Below are 13,075 nucleotides of genomic sequence, written 5' to 3'. Positions count from 1 at the left end.
CCTCTGTCTTCCGTCCTCTCCCTTCCTTCCTCAACAGACATTCCCCTCTTCCCCAAAGCCCCCTTCACCCCATCCATCCACCTCATCCTAGGACGTCCCCTCATGTTCACTCCCTCCACATCTGCCTTCCATACCTCTTTTACTAGTCTTTCTTCACTCATTCTTTCCATGTGTCCAAACCATCCTAATATTCTTTCATCAACCCTCTCTCCCAAATCCTTTTTCACCCCTGTTCTCCTCCTCTCTTTTAATCTATTTTAAAATTCAGCACTTATCAATTCCGTTTTTAAACACCCCCACCATCGTGTCATGACAATTTTTACCTGGCATTCCAATCCTTCCAGCTAAAAATACATAAAATACACTGAAGAAGAAAAAAAAGAAAAAAAAATCCAACAACCCACATGGTATAACAGATTTACAAAGGAAGAGCATGTAGAAAATGATCTAAAAAATAGTACTATAATATAGTAAACTAATTTTTTTACACACCATATCTACTGGTCAAACTCTAAAATTTCTTTACAGTTTCAAACATTCAATGTTACCTTGCAATTGGCCCGGCAGTCATGATTGATAAAGGCTGCAGGACCCAGCCATAGCTGTGCACAATTCTTCCTACAGGAGTACATGACTGAGAAGTCATTTTTGCCAGGATGCAACAACATTGCCTCTTCTGCTTCTGTCAACTCAGCTATGCACCCCACCAATACACCAATTTGTTCATTTTTATACCTGGAAAAACAGGAAAATACAAATTAAATGCTGGGCAAATTCTAAACGAGTGAGTGAAGGAATTAAATACACATACAATAATAATAATATATACATACACATACCAAGGGTTTTTTCCCATTTAACAAGGGAGGTAGCCAAAGTCAAAAGGCATAAATCCACTCCCACCCATTCACCACCCCTCCCTCCTCCTTATCTCGGCTCCTCCTGGATAACAGGTCATCCCTGCATCTTGGCTACTGCCCCGGGTCAGAAGCAATGCAGCACGACACAACACATCTACAGCAAGGCCACTTCATTTAATCAGCAATACCCCCCTCTCTCTGTTCCCTCATGCTGAAAAAGAGAAGACCTGGAGAAATCACTTTGGGCTGCGTCAAAATATCTTATACATATGATCACTACCTAAAACCCCCTTTATCCCCCACCCACTCCCTTCCATGCATCACAGTATCATGCAGACAGTCATTCTCTACTCATCCCTACTTTCTACCTTCTCCATTTCCTTTCTGAACAGACATCCCCCTCTTGCTCAATGCTTCTTATTCCCCATCCATCCATCTCATCCTTGGCTGTCCCCTCAAGTTCACTCCATCCACCTGTCTTGTTAATCTTTCTTCACTCATTCTTTCCATGTGTCCAAACCACCCCAATACTCTTTCATCAACCCTATCTCCCGACTAGCTTTCCACCCTACTCCCCTCCCCACCTCATTTCTCACTCTATCTAGCTTTGTAACCCTTACCATACTTCTCGGACATTTCATCTTAAACACATTTAAATTCTTCCTTTCTGATGTTCCATGTTTCTGCCCCACAAAGTGCTGTCACCAGAATCACCACTTAATACAATCTCCTTTTAGCATCCATTCCCAAAGGTCTTTCTCATTACACTTTTTAATCCTCCAAGGTATTTACTTGCTTCTTTCAATCTACATTCTACCTCCACCTCCATTCCTCCCTTTCCAGCCACATGTGCCCCAAGTATCTAAAACTATCCACTTCCTCCAACCACTCTACCTTAATACTCACTTCTAATTTGCTGCCATCCCTTATACATCTTGTCACTTTACTTTTACCCACATTTACCTTCAACTTCCTCCTCTCGCACACCTTCCCAAACTCCAGCATTACCTTAATCCCTCCTCTGATCCTGCTACAACCACAGTGTGGTCAGCAAACAACTGGCTCGTCTCCCATTGTTCTATATTTTCCTTAACCATCTCCAATTCCCTGCCCATTACCCTTACATTTACCTCCTGCACCACCCCATCCATGTAAACATTGAACAGCCATGGTGACATGACACATCCCTGGTAAAGTCCTACCTTTACCTCAAACCACTATCTTCATTTCTAATTGTAACACAGGCTCTACTACTCCTGTAAAAACTCTTGACTGCTCTTAATCTCTTCCATATGATGACTCCAACATAGGTGTCATAATGTGTGAGTGGGTATACAAGGATGTGTTGGTGTCTTGATTATATTAATTTTGTAGTTGTAGCAGTTACCCCTGAATTCTGTGAAATGGCTTGATCACGTTTTTTTGTGTTTATCATTACTCAGTGAATGAAAATAAGTAATACAGCAGTGACTTTATATTCTATAATGCGAGTATTGTAATGCATCAATCACCACATCCCAGGCATCCAATGCTTCATATGAGAATTTGACTTGTATTGAAGAGGTTAACAGCTTTCCTCCTATTCCGTGTATCTGCAAAACCTCCCACAGTGCCTTCCTGTCTACCCTGTCATAAACCTTTTCCAAATTCATAAAGGCCCAAAAAAACATCCTTGCCCTTTGCTAAAGCTTTCTTACATGTCTGACCACAAAAATTTGATCCACACAACCCCTACCTTTTCTAAATTCACTTGGTTCTTCACCAATTACTCCTGTTCCTCTCCTAATCCTTTCAATAAAAACCCTCTCATAAGCTTTCCCAACTACACTTGACAAAGTGATCCCTCTGAAACTACTACACTCACATTTGCCCCCCTTTCCCTTGTAAAGCAGAGCTATACAGGCACTCCTCCAGTACTCTACCCTGGTTTAGCCAAACTTCACCAGCCAGTCCAACAGTACTATACCTCCCTTTTTTAGACTCCGCATAACACCCATTTACCCTAGGTGCTTTGCCTGCTCTCATTATTTTAATAACTGCTTTCACTCAAAGTGCAGTTTCATATATATATATACATATATACACACGTCTTATTATTATGGGAGGGTTTTGATTGAGAGGATTAAGAGAGGAACAGAGGGAGTAATTGGTGAAGAATAGTGGATTTAGGAAAAGTAGGAGTTATGTGGATCAAACATTTGTGGTAAGACATGTGAGAAAGTATTAGCAAAGGGTAAAGATAATTTTTGGGCCTTTATCAATCTGGAAAAGGCTTATGACAGGATACATACATATACCAAAGGCTTTTTCCTCCTTACAAGGGAGGTAGCCAATAAGCAAAAGCATATAACCCACTCCCATCCATTCCATCCCCACATACTCCGCTCCCATCCACCCCCCTCCCTCCCTCTTATCTTGGCTCCTCCTGGATGACAGGACGGGATAATAATACATACACCAAGGGCTTCTCCCCCCTTTACAAGGGTGGTAGCTAGAGTCCTTTACAAGGGTGGTAGCTAGAGTCAAAAGGCAAAATTCCACTCCCACCCATTCCTCTCCTCTTGGCTCCTTCTACATGACGGATGGGCCATCCCTACATCTTGCCAATCGCCCTGGGTCAGAAGCAATGCAGCAAGACACAGCACATCAGCAGCAAACCTGCTTCATTTAATCGGCAACCCCCTATCACTATCCCCTCATGTAGTAACATATGGCGAGAATTTCTTTCAGGCTGTGTCAAATTATTCACATATAACCACTCCCTAGCCCCCCCCCCCCATCCTGTACCCACTCTCTTCCATGCATAAAATGAGAAAAAAATATATATCTATAAATAACAATAATAATAATACTGGATTGACAAGGTGAATGGGGCATTGGATGGAAGGAGTATTTGTCAAGCAAGGATGGGAGAGGGTAAAATATAAGTGCAAATGGAATAGTCATAAATGTATGACAAATGACGCAGTCCGAAGAGATTATTTGTCTGCTCTTTATATGGTACCACTGACTTTAGGATGTAAATCATCAGGAGTTGATAAGATCCATCAGTAATCCTTTCAGGAGCCTACACAACTACCCCCCAAAGTTAAACAAAAAAAGAAACAAATGACAGTTAGTTTGCACTATATTTTAATGGAAACCCTAAAGAAGCATATTTTACTTACCATTTTCTTGTTGCACATATTTTTGCTCCGACACACCCCTCCATGGAGTATCGGTAACAAGGACGCACTTCAAACCCGCTGTCCTTGTCAAATATACGAAGATATCGGAAAACATGCTCCTGGAAAATATGTTGACAACACATTGATGAAAGAATATACAAAGAGTTTGCCAATATTCATATAAAAGAAGCTTGTAAAGCAACAATGAAAGTAATATTTTTTTTTACCTTGAAGGATGCCTGTGTGGCTTTAGTCTTGAAGAGTACGTAGGTAAGGGGCATCCAGTCCCCCGAAATGAGCTGTTGGTAGGCTTTCTCATAGTCTTGGTGTTGCACGAAGTCTTCGATGATCTGGCGGAGGTCATCTTTATTCCCCTTCAGTGGCCGGTACCTAGGGATAAAGTTCACTATACAACCCTCTACTTATGATCTTTCAACTTATGAACAAGGGGTTTTGGAGAGAGGGAGAGAATATATATATATACTTATATATATATATATATATATATATATATATATATATATATATATATATATATATATGCAAAGAAATCACAAAACACACGTGATAAACTATTTTTGCAGAAACCACCGGGAAATTGAAAAAAACAGATACCGAACGTTTTCGTCTATTTAGACATTTTCAAAGGTACCTTTGAAAATGTCTAAATAGACGAAAACATTCGGTATCTGTTTTTTTCAATTTCCCGGTGGTTTCTGCAAAAATATATATATATATATATATATATATATATATATACATACATACATATACAGTCACTATCCGAGTTACGACGTACGTGAGTTATGACCACCCGTACTTACGACCACATCTAGCAGATGCCTATTATGAGTTTACTGTACATGTCTGGCAGCACAGCGCGTAAGATAGTTGTGGCAACCGGCATCGCGTACGGCAGTTATGGCAGAGATGGAAAAGTTGCTATACACGTGGTTGGAAGATAATAGGCAAAGAAATGTGAGAGTGACATTGCAAGCAGTGCAAAGTAAGGCTACAAGTTAATTTCACATGTTGAAAGAACGTGCAGGTGAAGAATACGCTTCACATGAGTTCACAGTGAGTGCTGGGTGGTTTCGTTGCTTTCGAGAGCGTTACCAGGTTCACCACGTGTTGTTGAAAGGTGAGGCTGCTAGCAGTGATGCGCCTGCAGCTAAGGCATTTGTGGATTTGTTTGATAAATTATGGATGAAGGATATTTACGCACTTATGACCACGTCTAGCTGATGTCTATTATGAGTTTACTATTACGAATACACTATAATAAGTATTTTCTTTCTTTAACTTACCATATCATATTAACAACTAAGCAACTGAAAACAATACTGTATACAACTGTAGGAGAGAAGCCAAACGCAGAGTATGGGATCCAATGTATTTAACGTTTCGCCCACCAGGGCTTCTTCAGAAATAACATAGTGGACAAACATCTGACTCCTTATATAACCCGAGCTTGCGGGGAGAAACGAACATGAAACTGGTGAAAAAAAAGTAGACTGAACAACTTCACACCAGGTTTAATGACCCCCTTATGGGTTGATAGCCTTAAAAAAGTCCACTATGTTATTTCGGGAGAAGCCGTGCTGGGCGCAACTTTAAATACATTGGGTCCCATACTCTGCGTTTGGCTTCTCCCCTACAGTGCTGTTGCAGCCGTTGCTGTACCTATATCTCACACTTAGAATGGATTGAAATGGATGAGAAAAATAATCTTAAAATTCACATATATTTAGAGTACATACAACAATTGAAGAATTAAGAAAAATTATTAAAAGGAAACTACAATTTAAAAAACTTAAAAATGGTAAGCAAGGTTATATTTAATATGTATGTGTGTGTGTGTGTGTATATACAGGTATAGTATATACATACAGTACCTGCATATGTATACATACTGAAATACAGTACAGTATTAAAACATTAAAAAAAATAGAAAAAGTTATAAAAAATGAAACTAAAAAGCATTGATAAACAGTAAACAGCTTGTATTTAATAGTATTCAATAGAAAAAGTTACTTAAAAACGCAACACATTGATATCATGTATCCTAGAGTAGAACCCTCGTGTCGGCCATTTTGAATAGGATCCGACTTATGACTGGTTGGTCAAAACCTATCTAGGTCGTAACTCGGATAGTGGCTGTATATATATATATATATATATATATATATATATATATATATATATATATATATATATATATAGATATACATACATATATATATATGGTAGTAGTTACTACGCTGGATAGAATGAGAAACGAGGGGGTGAGGAGGAAAGTGGGGGTGAAAGGGCTTTGGGGGAGAGGGTTGATGAAAGAGTATCGGGATGTTTTGGACACATGGAAAGAATGAGTGAAGAAAGATTACTTGTAGTAAAAGAAGTGTGAAGGCAGAGGTGGAAGGAGTGAACATAAGGGGGTGACCAAGGATTAGATGGATGGGGGCACTGGGAATGAGGGGAATGTCTGTTGAGGAAGGGAGAAGAGAGAACATACAGTAAAATTCCTTTTATCTGACCTTGGTGGGACCTACCCTATACAGGTAGTCGTCGACTTACGACCGAGTTCAGTTCCGACAGACAGGTCGTAAGTCGATCTGGACGCAAGTCAGTCTATATATATATACAGTATATATTACCCTTTATATAATATATATATATATATATATATATAAATATAGTATATTTAGCATACTGAAATAATCTTAGCATCTTTGAACTATGTTGTATAGTATTTTTAACCTTTTTATAATTTTATCTGATTTTCTTTGGGAAACGTAGCCTAGGCCTAAGCATATTGAATAAAATCCTATCATCTTTGACCTATGATATTTAATACTGTATTTGTTAACCTTTGTATTATTTTACCATCAGACTTTCTTTAGGAAACGTATGCATACTGAATAAATTCTTATTATCTTTGAGCTACGTTGTTTAATATTCATTAACTTTTATCATTTTCGTTAGGAAACGTAGCCTAGGCCTACGCATACTGAATTAAGTCCAGTCATCTTTGACCTACAAATCCTTTTTTTGTTGGTTACATTAAAATCATTGTAAAGCAAAATTAGGAAAAAAAAATTCGAAACACATTCTTTTCGTTTACGTACTGTACCGAAAATATTGTTATCGACAACAGACTAGGCATAAACAAAGTTTACTGTTACATTTTATTAATAGCAAAACATAAAAATACAAAATACTGTGCCGAACATTTTGTCATCGGCAACAGACTAGGCATAAAAAAAATACTGTTACATTTTATTAATTGCAAAACATAAAAATACAAAATGTAAGGCAAAATTAGGATTTTTTTTATTTCAACAAAACACATTCTTTTCGTTTAAGTACTGTACCGAACATATTGTTATCGACAACAAACTAGCCTAGGCATAAAAAGTTTGTTATATTTTATTAATTGCAAAACATACAAAAATACAAAATGCAATGCAAAATTAGGAAACATTTTACTTCAAACAAACAAAATGAAAGAATATTTAGCTGGCGGGAATGCTGACGCTGCTGGCAGCCTGCAAAAACTATCGTACTCGCGTCTCGCAGCGTGCGGAGTAATGTACTGCACTGCCAGGCATAACATTGCAATTCTATTACTCTATTAAATGTTAGATATTATTGCACCATCTCGTGGTCGTAAAGTCGATCACTCGTAAGTTGCATAGGTTGTAAGTCGACGACTACCTGTATTGGATATTTGGACGTACACTAAATAAATAAATAACTCATTGGTTTGAGACATTTTCACTTATTTACAGCACAATAAAGCATAATAAACAACACAGCAGAGTTAGAAATAACCACCAAAGGCCAAACGTAAACAAACGATGAAATGCCTGCGGAAATAAAAGCTGACCTGAACACCATGAGTTGGTCGCGTCGAGAGCAACAACTAAATAATCACTCGACAGTCAGATGTTTGGGCTAGTGGGTTGTTTGAAGGTCAGATAAAAGGAATTTTACTGTGGTGCATGAGTGGAGAATGGTTGTGTATGGATGATGCTGTGATGCATAGAAGGGAGTGGGTGGGGGGATGAATGGATGAGGGAGTATGTGTGAATATTTTGACAAAGCCTGAAGGGATTTCTCCCAGTCTTCCCTCTTTCTGCATGAGGGGACAGAGAGAGAGAGGGGGGGGGGGGGCACCAATTAAATGAAGTGGCCTTACTGTAGATGTGCTGTATATTGCTGAATTGCTTCTGACCCAGGGCATGGGTGAGATGCAGGGATAACCCATCATCCAGAAGGGGCCAAGAAAAGAGGATGGTGAATGAGAGTGGAGTATGTGGGGATGAAATGGGTGGGAGTGGATTTATGCCTTTGACTTCAGCTACATCACTTGTAAGGGGAGCCATTGGTATATTGGTATACAAGGTCTGTCTGGAAAGTATCCAGCCATTATATTTGCAGAACTGGTTCTACAATCCTAACAAAACCTGATGGACAGTGACAGAAGACCCTACTACATACGTGTGAGCGGCCATACTCCCATGTGACACTTTATTTACCCTCCATAGTTGAGTTAAGATGTGTACTCTTTGACCATCACATTGACAATGACTGAGTAGATTTTGTTTCTGGCTCATAGCTGTAGACCTATGATTCTCTGGTTATTACTTGTTTCAGGAAATCTGGGCCATATGTAGCACCTTGAAGCAAGTCCTGTAAATTTTCAGCACGAAATTCCTTCTGCTCACAAGTCAGGAGATGCGCGACAAATTTTGCCGCCACATGACTGTCAAATAGTACACTCCTTTACTAAACTGTCTGGTGGGTAAATGAGGTGTCACATGGGAGTATGGCCACTCAGGCATACACAATAGGATCTTCTGTCAGTGTCCACCAAGTTCTGTTAAGATTGCACGGCCAGTTCTGCAAATACTCATAATGGCTGGATATTTTCTGGACAGATCTCATATATACATACACACATATGCCAACAGCTTTTTCATCTGTGAGTTTACATATGTGGGCCGGTGGCAATCCATTATGTTACCTTTTGGAAAATTAAAAGATCTAAAAATGGTTTTCTATTTATTCCGATGATCCTTAGGGATTTCTTTTTGTTTGCCCTGTCTGTTTCTCAAATGGATGAGGGTGGAGAGGGTCAACATTTCATGAAGCATTGGGGGTTAACCCAGTTTTGTTTGTCAGGCTCTTCTACTGGACCTCTGACCTGAGAAGTATGGTGAGAGACATGGCTAATCCTTCATCAACAATGAGCAATGGATGGAACAACAAGGGTTTTGGGTGGACATTGGGTGAGTGTACAGTGCTTGACCTGGGATTGGTCTGCCAGGGCCACGGTGGACTAATGCAATGTAGAAAATGGAAATACCCTTTAGGGGGTGTATTTTCCTGCCATTTGAATGTGCTGCTACCATCATAGCATGGGTGGAGCTAATCATCCCACCAGAAACTAACACACTCAGTTGTCTTGCCACTGTGGGGGGAGGATTTATGCCATGAGTGTCACGTGTCCCTGCTTCTTGACCCCCTACCACTGCCTCTTCTAACCACCCGAGTATTATGAATATGGGCTCCATTAACCCCTTCCATACGGTGCTGCCCACGTAGGCGGCATGGGGAGCAAGTGGATATGCGAGGCTGCCATATCAGCGTCTTGATTATATTTATTGTAGTTGTCCCTGCGTAACTGACATACTCTCTAAACTGGTTTCATCACATTTTCTATGGTTATCAAAATTCACAGGTGAAAGAGAGAACGATCGATATAAGCGGTGACTATTTTTTATGATGCGAGTATTAAGGCGCAACATCGTACGTCTGGCAGCTAATGCTGCCCGCGAGATTTTGGCCTGGAGTGAAGTGGTTAAGAATTTATCACAGGAAACCACTGCCCAGATCATAGTCCTTAAGAAATCCAGTCATACAATGAAGGAAATAGCCTCTGTTTAAGGGTGAAAAGAGGATTTTTTATGGGTCAATGACTTGTGTACCCAAGCGCTATGATCCTTCGATCCAGTTTGGTCTGACACCTGGCCAAACAGTTCAGGGTTACTTTCCTTGATTTACCTTACACTCACTTGTGGATTGGACTCAACCTGATGTTTTACAATTGTTTGGGTCCTTTTACTGGTCTTCACTGCCTTTCCAGGTCTCTTTTTTTGAGTAGTAAAAGAATGGCGGCCACTTTCTCAGTGAAACTTGGAAACCCAGCATCTAACACTATGTGAACACACTCCAACCTGTTCAGCTATTTCCTTCACTGAACAACTGGATTTCTTTAGGGCTATGATCTGGGCAATGGTTTCCTGTGATAATCCTTACTAAAGCCCATATTCACAGCACATGGGGAGTGGGGGTGGGTAGAAGTGGCAGTGGGGGTCATGAGGTAGGGACAGCACAAATTCTCTCCCCATGGTGGCAAGACAACAGCTGAGTGCGTTGGGTACTGGTGGGAGGATTAATTCTGTCCATAATGCTATGATGGTAGGTAGCACATTCAAATGACTAAAAAAATTCATCTCCCTTGAGGGTGTTTCCAATTTTTGACATTGCATTGGTCCACTGCAGCCCTGGCAGACCAATACTATGTTGAGCACTATGTTTTGACCCATCCACCCCCACTTTACGAAGAGAGGGCCTTTTGGTATATGTGTGTGCCTGAAATAAAGTGTTAAGTAACATGGTGGGGGTTACACTAATGGACAGTAAAATAAGGTGATGCAGCAGTGGAGAGAGATGGCAAGTAGGATTAATCAGAGATTACAGCTATGGTTTTAGCATATGGAACGAATGAAAAAATTTGAGCAAAAAGTGGGTGCAAACCAAATAGACTGCGGGAACTCAAGGGGAAGACCAAGAATGAGGTGTATGACTCTGGGGAAGCAGGCACCAGATGCAAGAGAATCTCTGTTGAGCACAGAGGAGTGCAAAATAAGGAGTAACTGGAGAATGGTTACAAATGGATAAAATAAATGTCACAGTTAGAAGGGAAGTTCTGGTCTGTTTCACAAATTCCTTGTGAGAATGGGAGAGGTGGATGAGCTAAGTTGAGTTGACTGATGGTGAAAGTGATCATCTACAAAATCAAATGAAACTGACCTGGTATTCATCTTATGGGTGGCGAACCCCAAATGGGGGTCCAGCACAAGGGACGTGGCAAGGTCATCATTGTCCGAGAGTTCTTTAGGGGTCATACCACATCCTGTTGTGCCAAACCGCAGGAGGCCACGGTTTCCATGTGCCACAACCATCTTGGTCGACACAACTGTAGGTGAAACAAGCTGAGTTTTAGTGTCAACATTTTTAACTAGTATCCATTACTATACAATATACATTATGTAGTTACAATGCTTCCCATTCCTAACCCTTGCTACACTACTGAACCCTCTCAATCACTCATTTCCATGAGCTACTATCAGCACCGATGACAAATACTACCAATTAGCTCTTTGTATGTACCATTGGTTAGTGTGCTGGAGCAATCGTTATTCATTCAACTTAGTTTCTCTTAATCACAAACATCAGGTGACAACTGATGATTATGCATTAGGACTGATCCAGTTTTCATTTTTCAGTTAACTAGCTTAGGTCATCAATGGCAATGTGACGCTTACATAGGTCATCAATGGCAATGTGACGCTTACATAGGTCATCAATGGCAATGTGACACTTACATAGGTCATCAATGGCAATGTGACGCTTACATAGGTTATCAATGACAAGGTGAAGTTTAATCAAATTAGCTGGCTACAATTTATGGCTCTAGTGTCTTCCTGACTGGCACACTGAGATTAATCTTACGCAAAGCATTTAATTTAACATCATGGACCTAATGCCATGACTAAGGTAAGATGTAGATCTCTCAACTACACAATTCCTAATCTTTTATTTGCATGAAATTTCTTAGCTATGAATTCAGGTAGGATGCTTAACACAGCAAAAATGGATTCCGCTGTCATTGTCTCTTTCTACAATTACAAATTATAACAGGTCCTTTCACTTGCTCTTGTAGAAGGCCCTTGCACTTTATTGTTGTGGCTTTATTGTTGTGGCACTTGCATTTTATTGGGGTCAAAACAGTCCATTTCTCATACAGGAGATATTTCCTATGTTTTGCACTCAAATTGATAATCCACAATGGGGTAGAAGCAATTTACAATAATGACAGGTTCTGGTAATAACAACAGCACAGGCAATAATACATACATACACCAAGGCTTTTTCCCCCTTACAGGGGAGGTAGCCAAAAAGAAAAAGGCATAAAATCTATTCCCACCCATTCCATCACTAAATACTCTCCACCCTCCCTCTTATCTTGGCACCTCCTGGATGATGGGTCATCCCTGCACCTTGTCCACTGCCCTGGGTCAGAGGCAGTGTCACAAGACACAGCACATCCACAGCAAGGCCACTTCATTAAATCAGCAACCCCCCTCTCTGTGTCCCCCATGCAAAAAAGGAGAAGACGGGGAGAAATCCCTTTACGCTGTGTCAAATTTTGCTCACACATACTACCTCAACCCCCATCCCCCCACCCATTCCACCTCATGCATCACATCATCCATATACAACCATTCTCCATTCACCCCTGTCTTCTGTCCTCTCCCATCCTTCCTCAACAGACATTCCCCTCTTCCCCAAAGCCCCCTTCACCCCATTCATCCATCTCATCTTAGGACGCCCCCTCATGTTCACTCCCTCCACATCTGCCTTCCATACCTCTTTTACTAGTCTCTCTTCACTCATTCTTTCCATGTGTCCAAACCATCCTAATACTCTTTCATCAACCCTATCTTCCAACTCCCTTACCACCCCTGTTCTCCTCCTCACCTCCTGATTTCTCACTCTATCTAGCCTAGTAACCCCCATTATACTTCTCAGACACCTCATCCCAAATACATTCAAACTCCTTCTCTCTTCCTCTCTCATGTTCCATATTTCTGCCCCATACAGTGCTGGTGGCACACTCACTCCTTCATACCTCTTAGCCTCCATTCCCAAATGTCTATGCCTCATTACACTTTTTAATCCACCAAGGCATTTACT

The 13,075-nt window shown here is 40.5% G+C and overlaps 1 protein-coding gene across 4 annotated transcripts in view; it reads right to left on the bottom strand.

Annotated features, from left to right (window-relative positions):
* The window catches only part of Hmt4-20 (Histone methyltransferase 4-20), a 39,501-nt gene that overhangs the window by 9,925 nt on the left and 16,501 nt on the right, over positions 1–13,075 (bottom strand). For all 4 annotated transcript variants that reach the window (XM_076197788.1, XM_076197787.1, XM_076197785.1 and 1 more), the window contains 4 exons: positions 11,129–11,294; positions 4,255–4,417; positions 4,028–4,146; positions 549–735 (listed from right to left, as the gene is read on the bottom strand). In XM_076197788.1, coding sequence (XP_076053903.1) covers positions 549–735; positions 4,028–4,146; positions 4,255–4,417; positions 11,129–11,280 — 621 coding nt within the window. In that variant the 5' untranslated portion in view covers positions 11,281–11,294. The remainder of the gene's footprint in view (positions 1–548; positions 736–4,027; positions 4,147–4,254; positions 4,418–11,128; positions 11,295–13,075) is intronic.

This window comes from Oratosquilla oratoria, chromosome 14 (assembly GCF_046742065.1).
Source record: "Oratosquilla oratoria isolate Oo_2021 chromosome 14, ASM4674206v1, whole genome shotgun sequence".
NCBI lineage: Eukaryota > Metazoa > Arthropoda > Malacostraca > Stomatopoda > Squillidae > Oratosquilla > Oratosquilla oratoria.
Note: the sequence above shows the minus strand (reverse complement) of the source record. Positions and strands in the feature narration are given on the sequence as shown.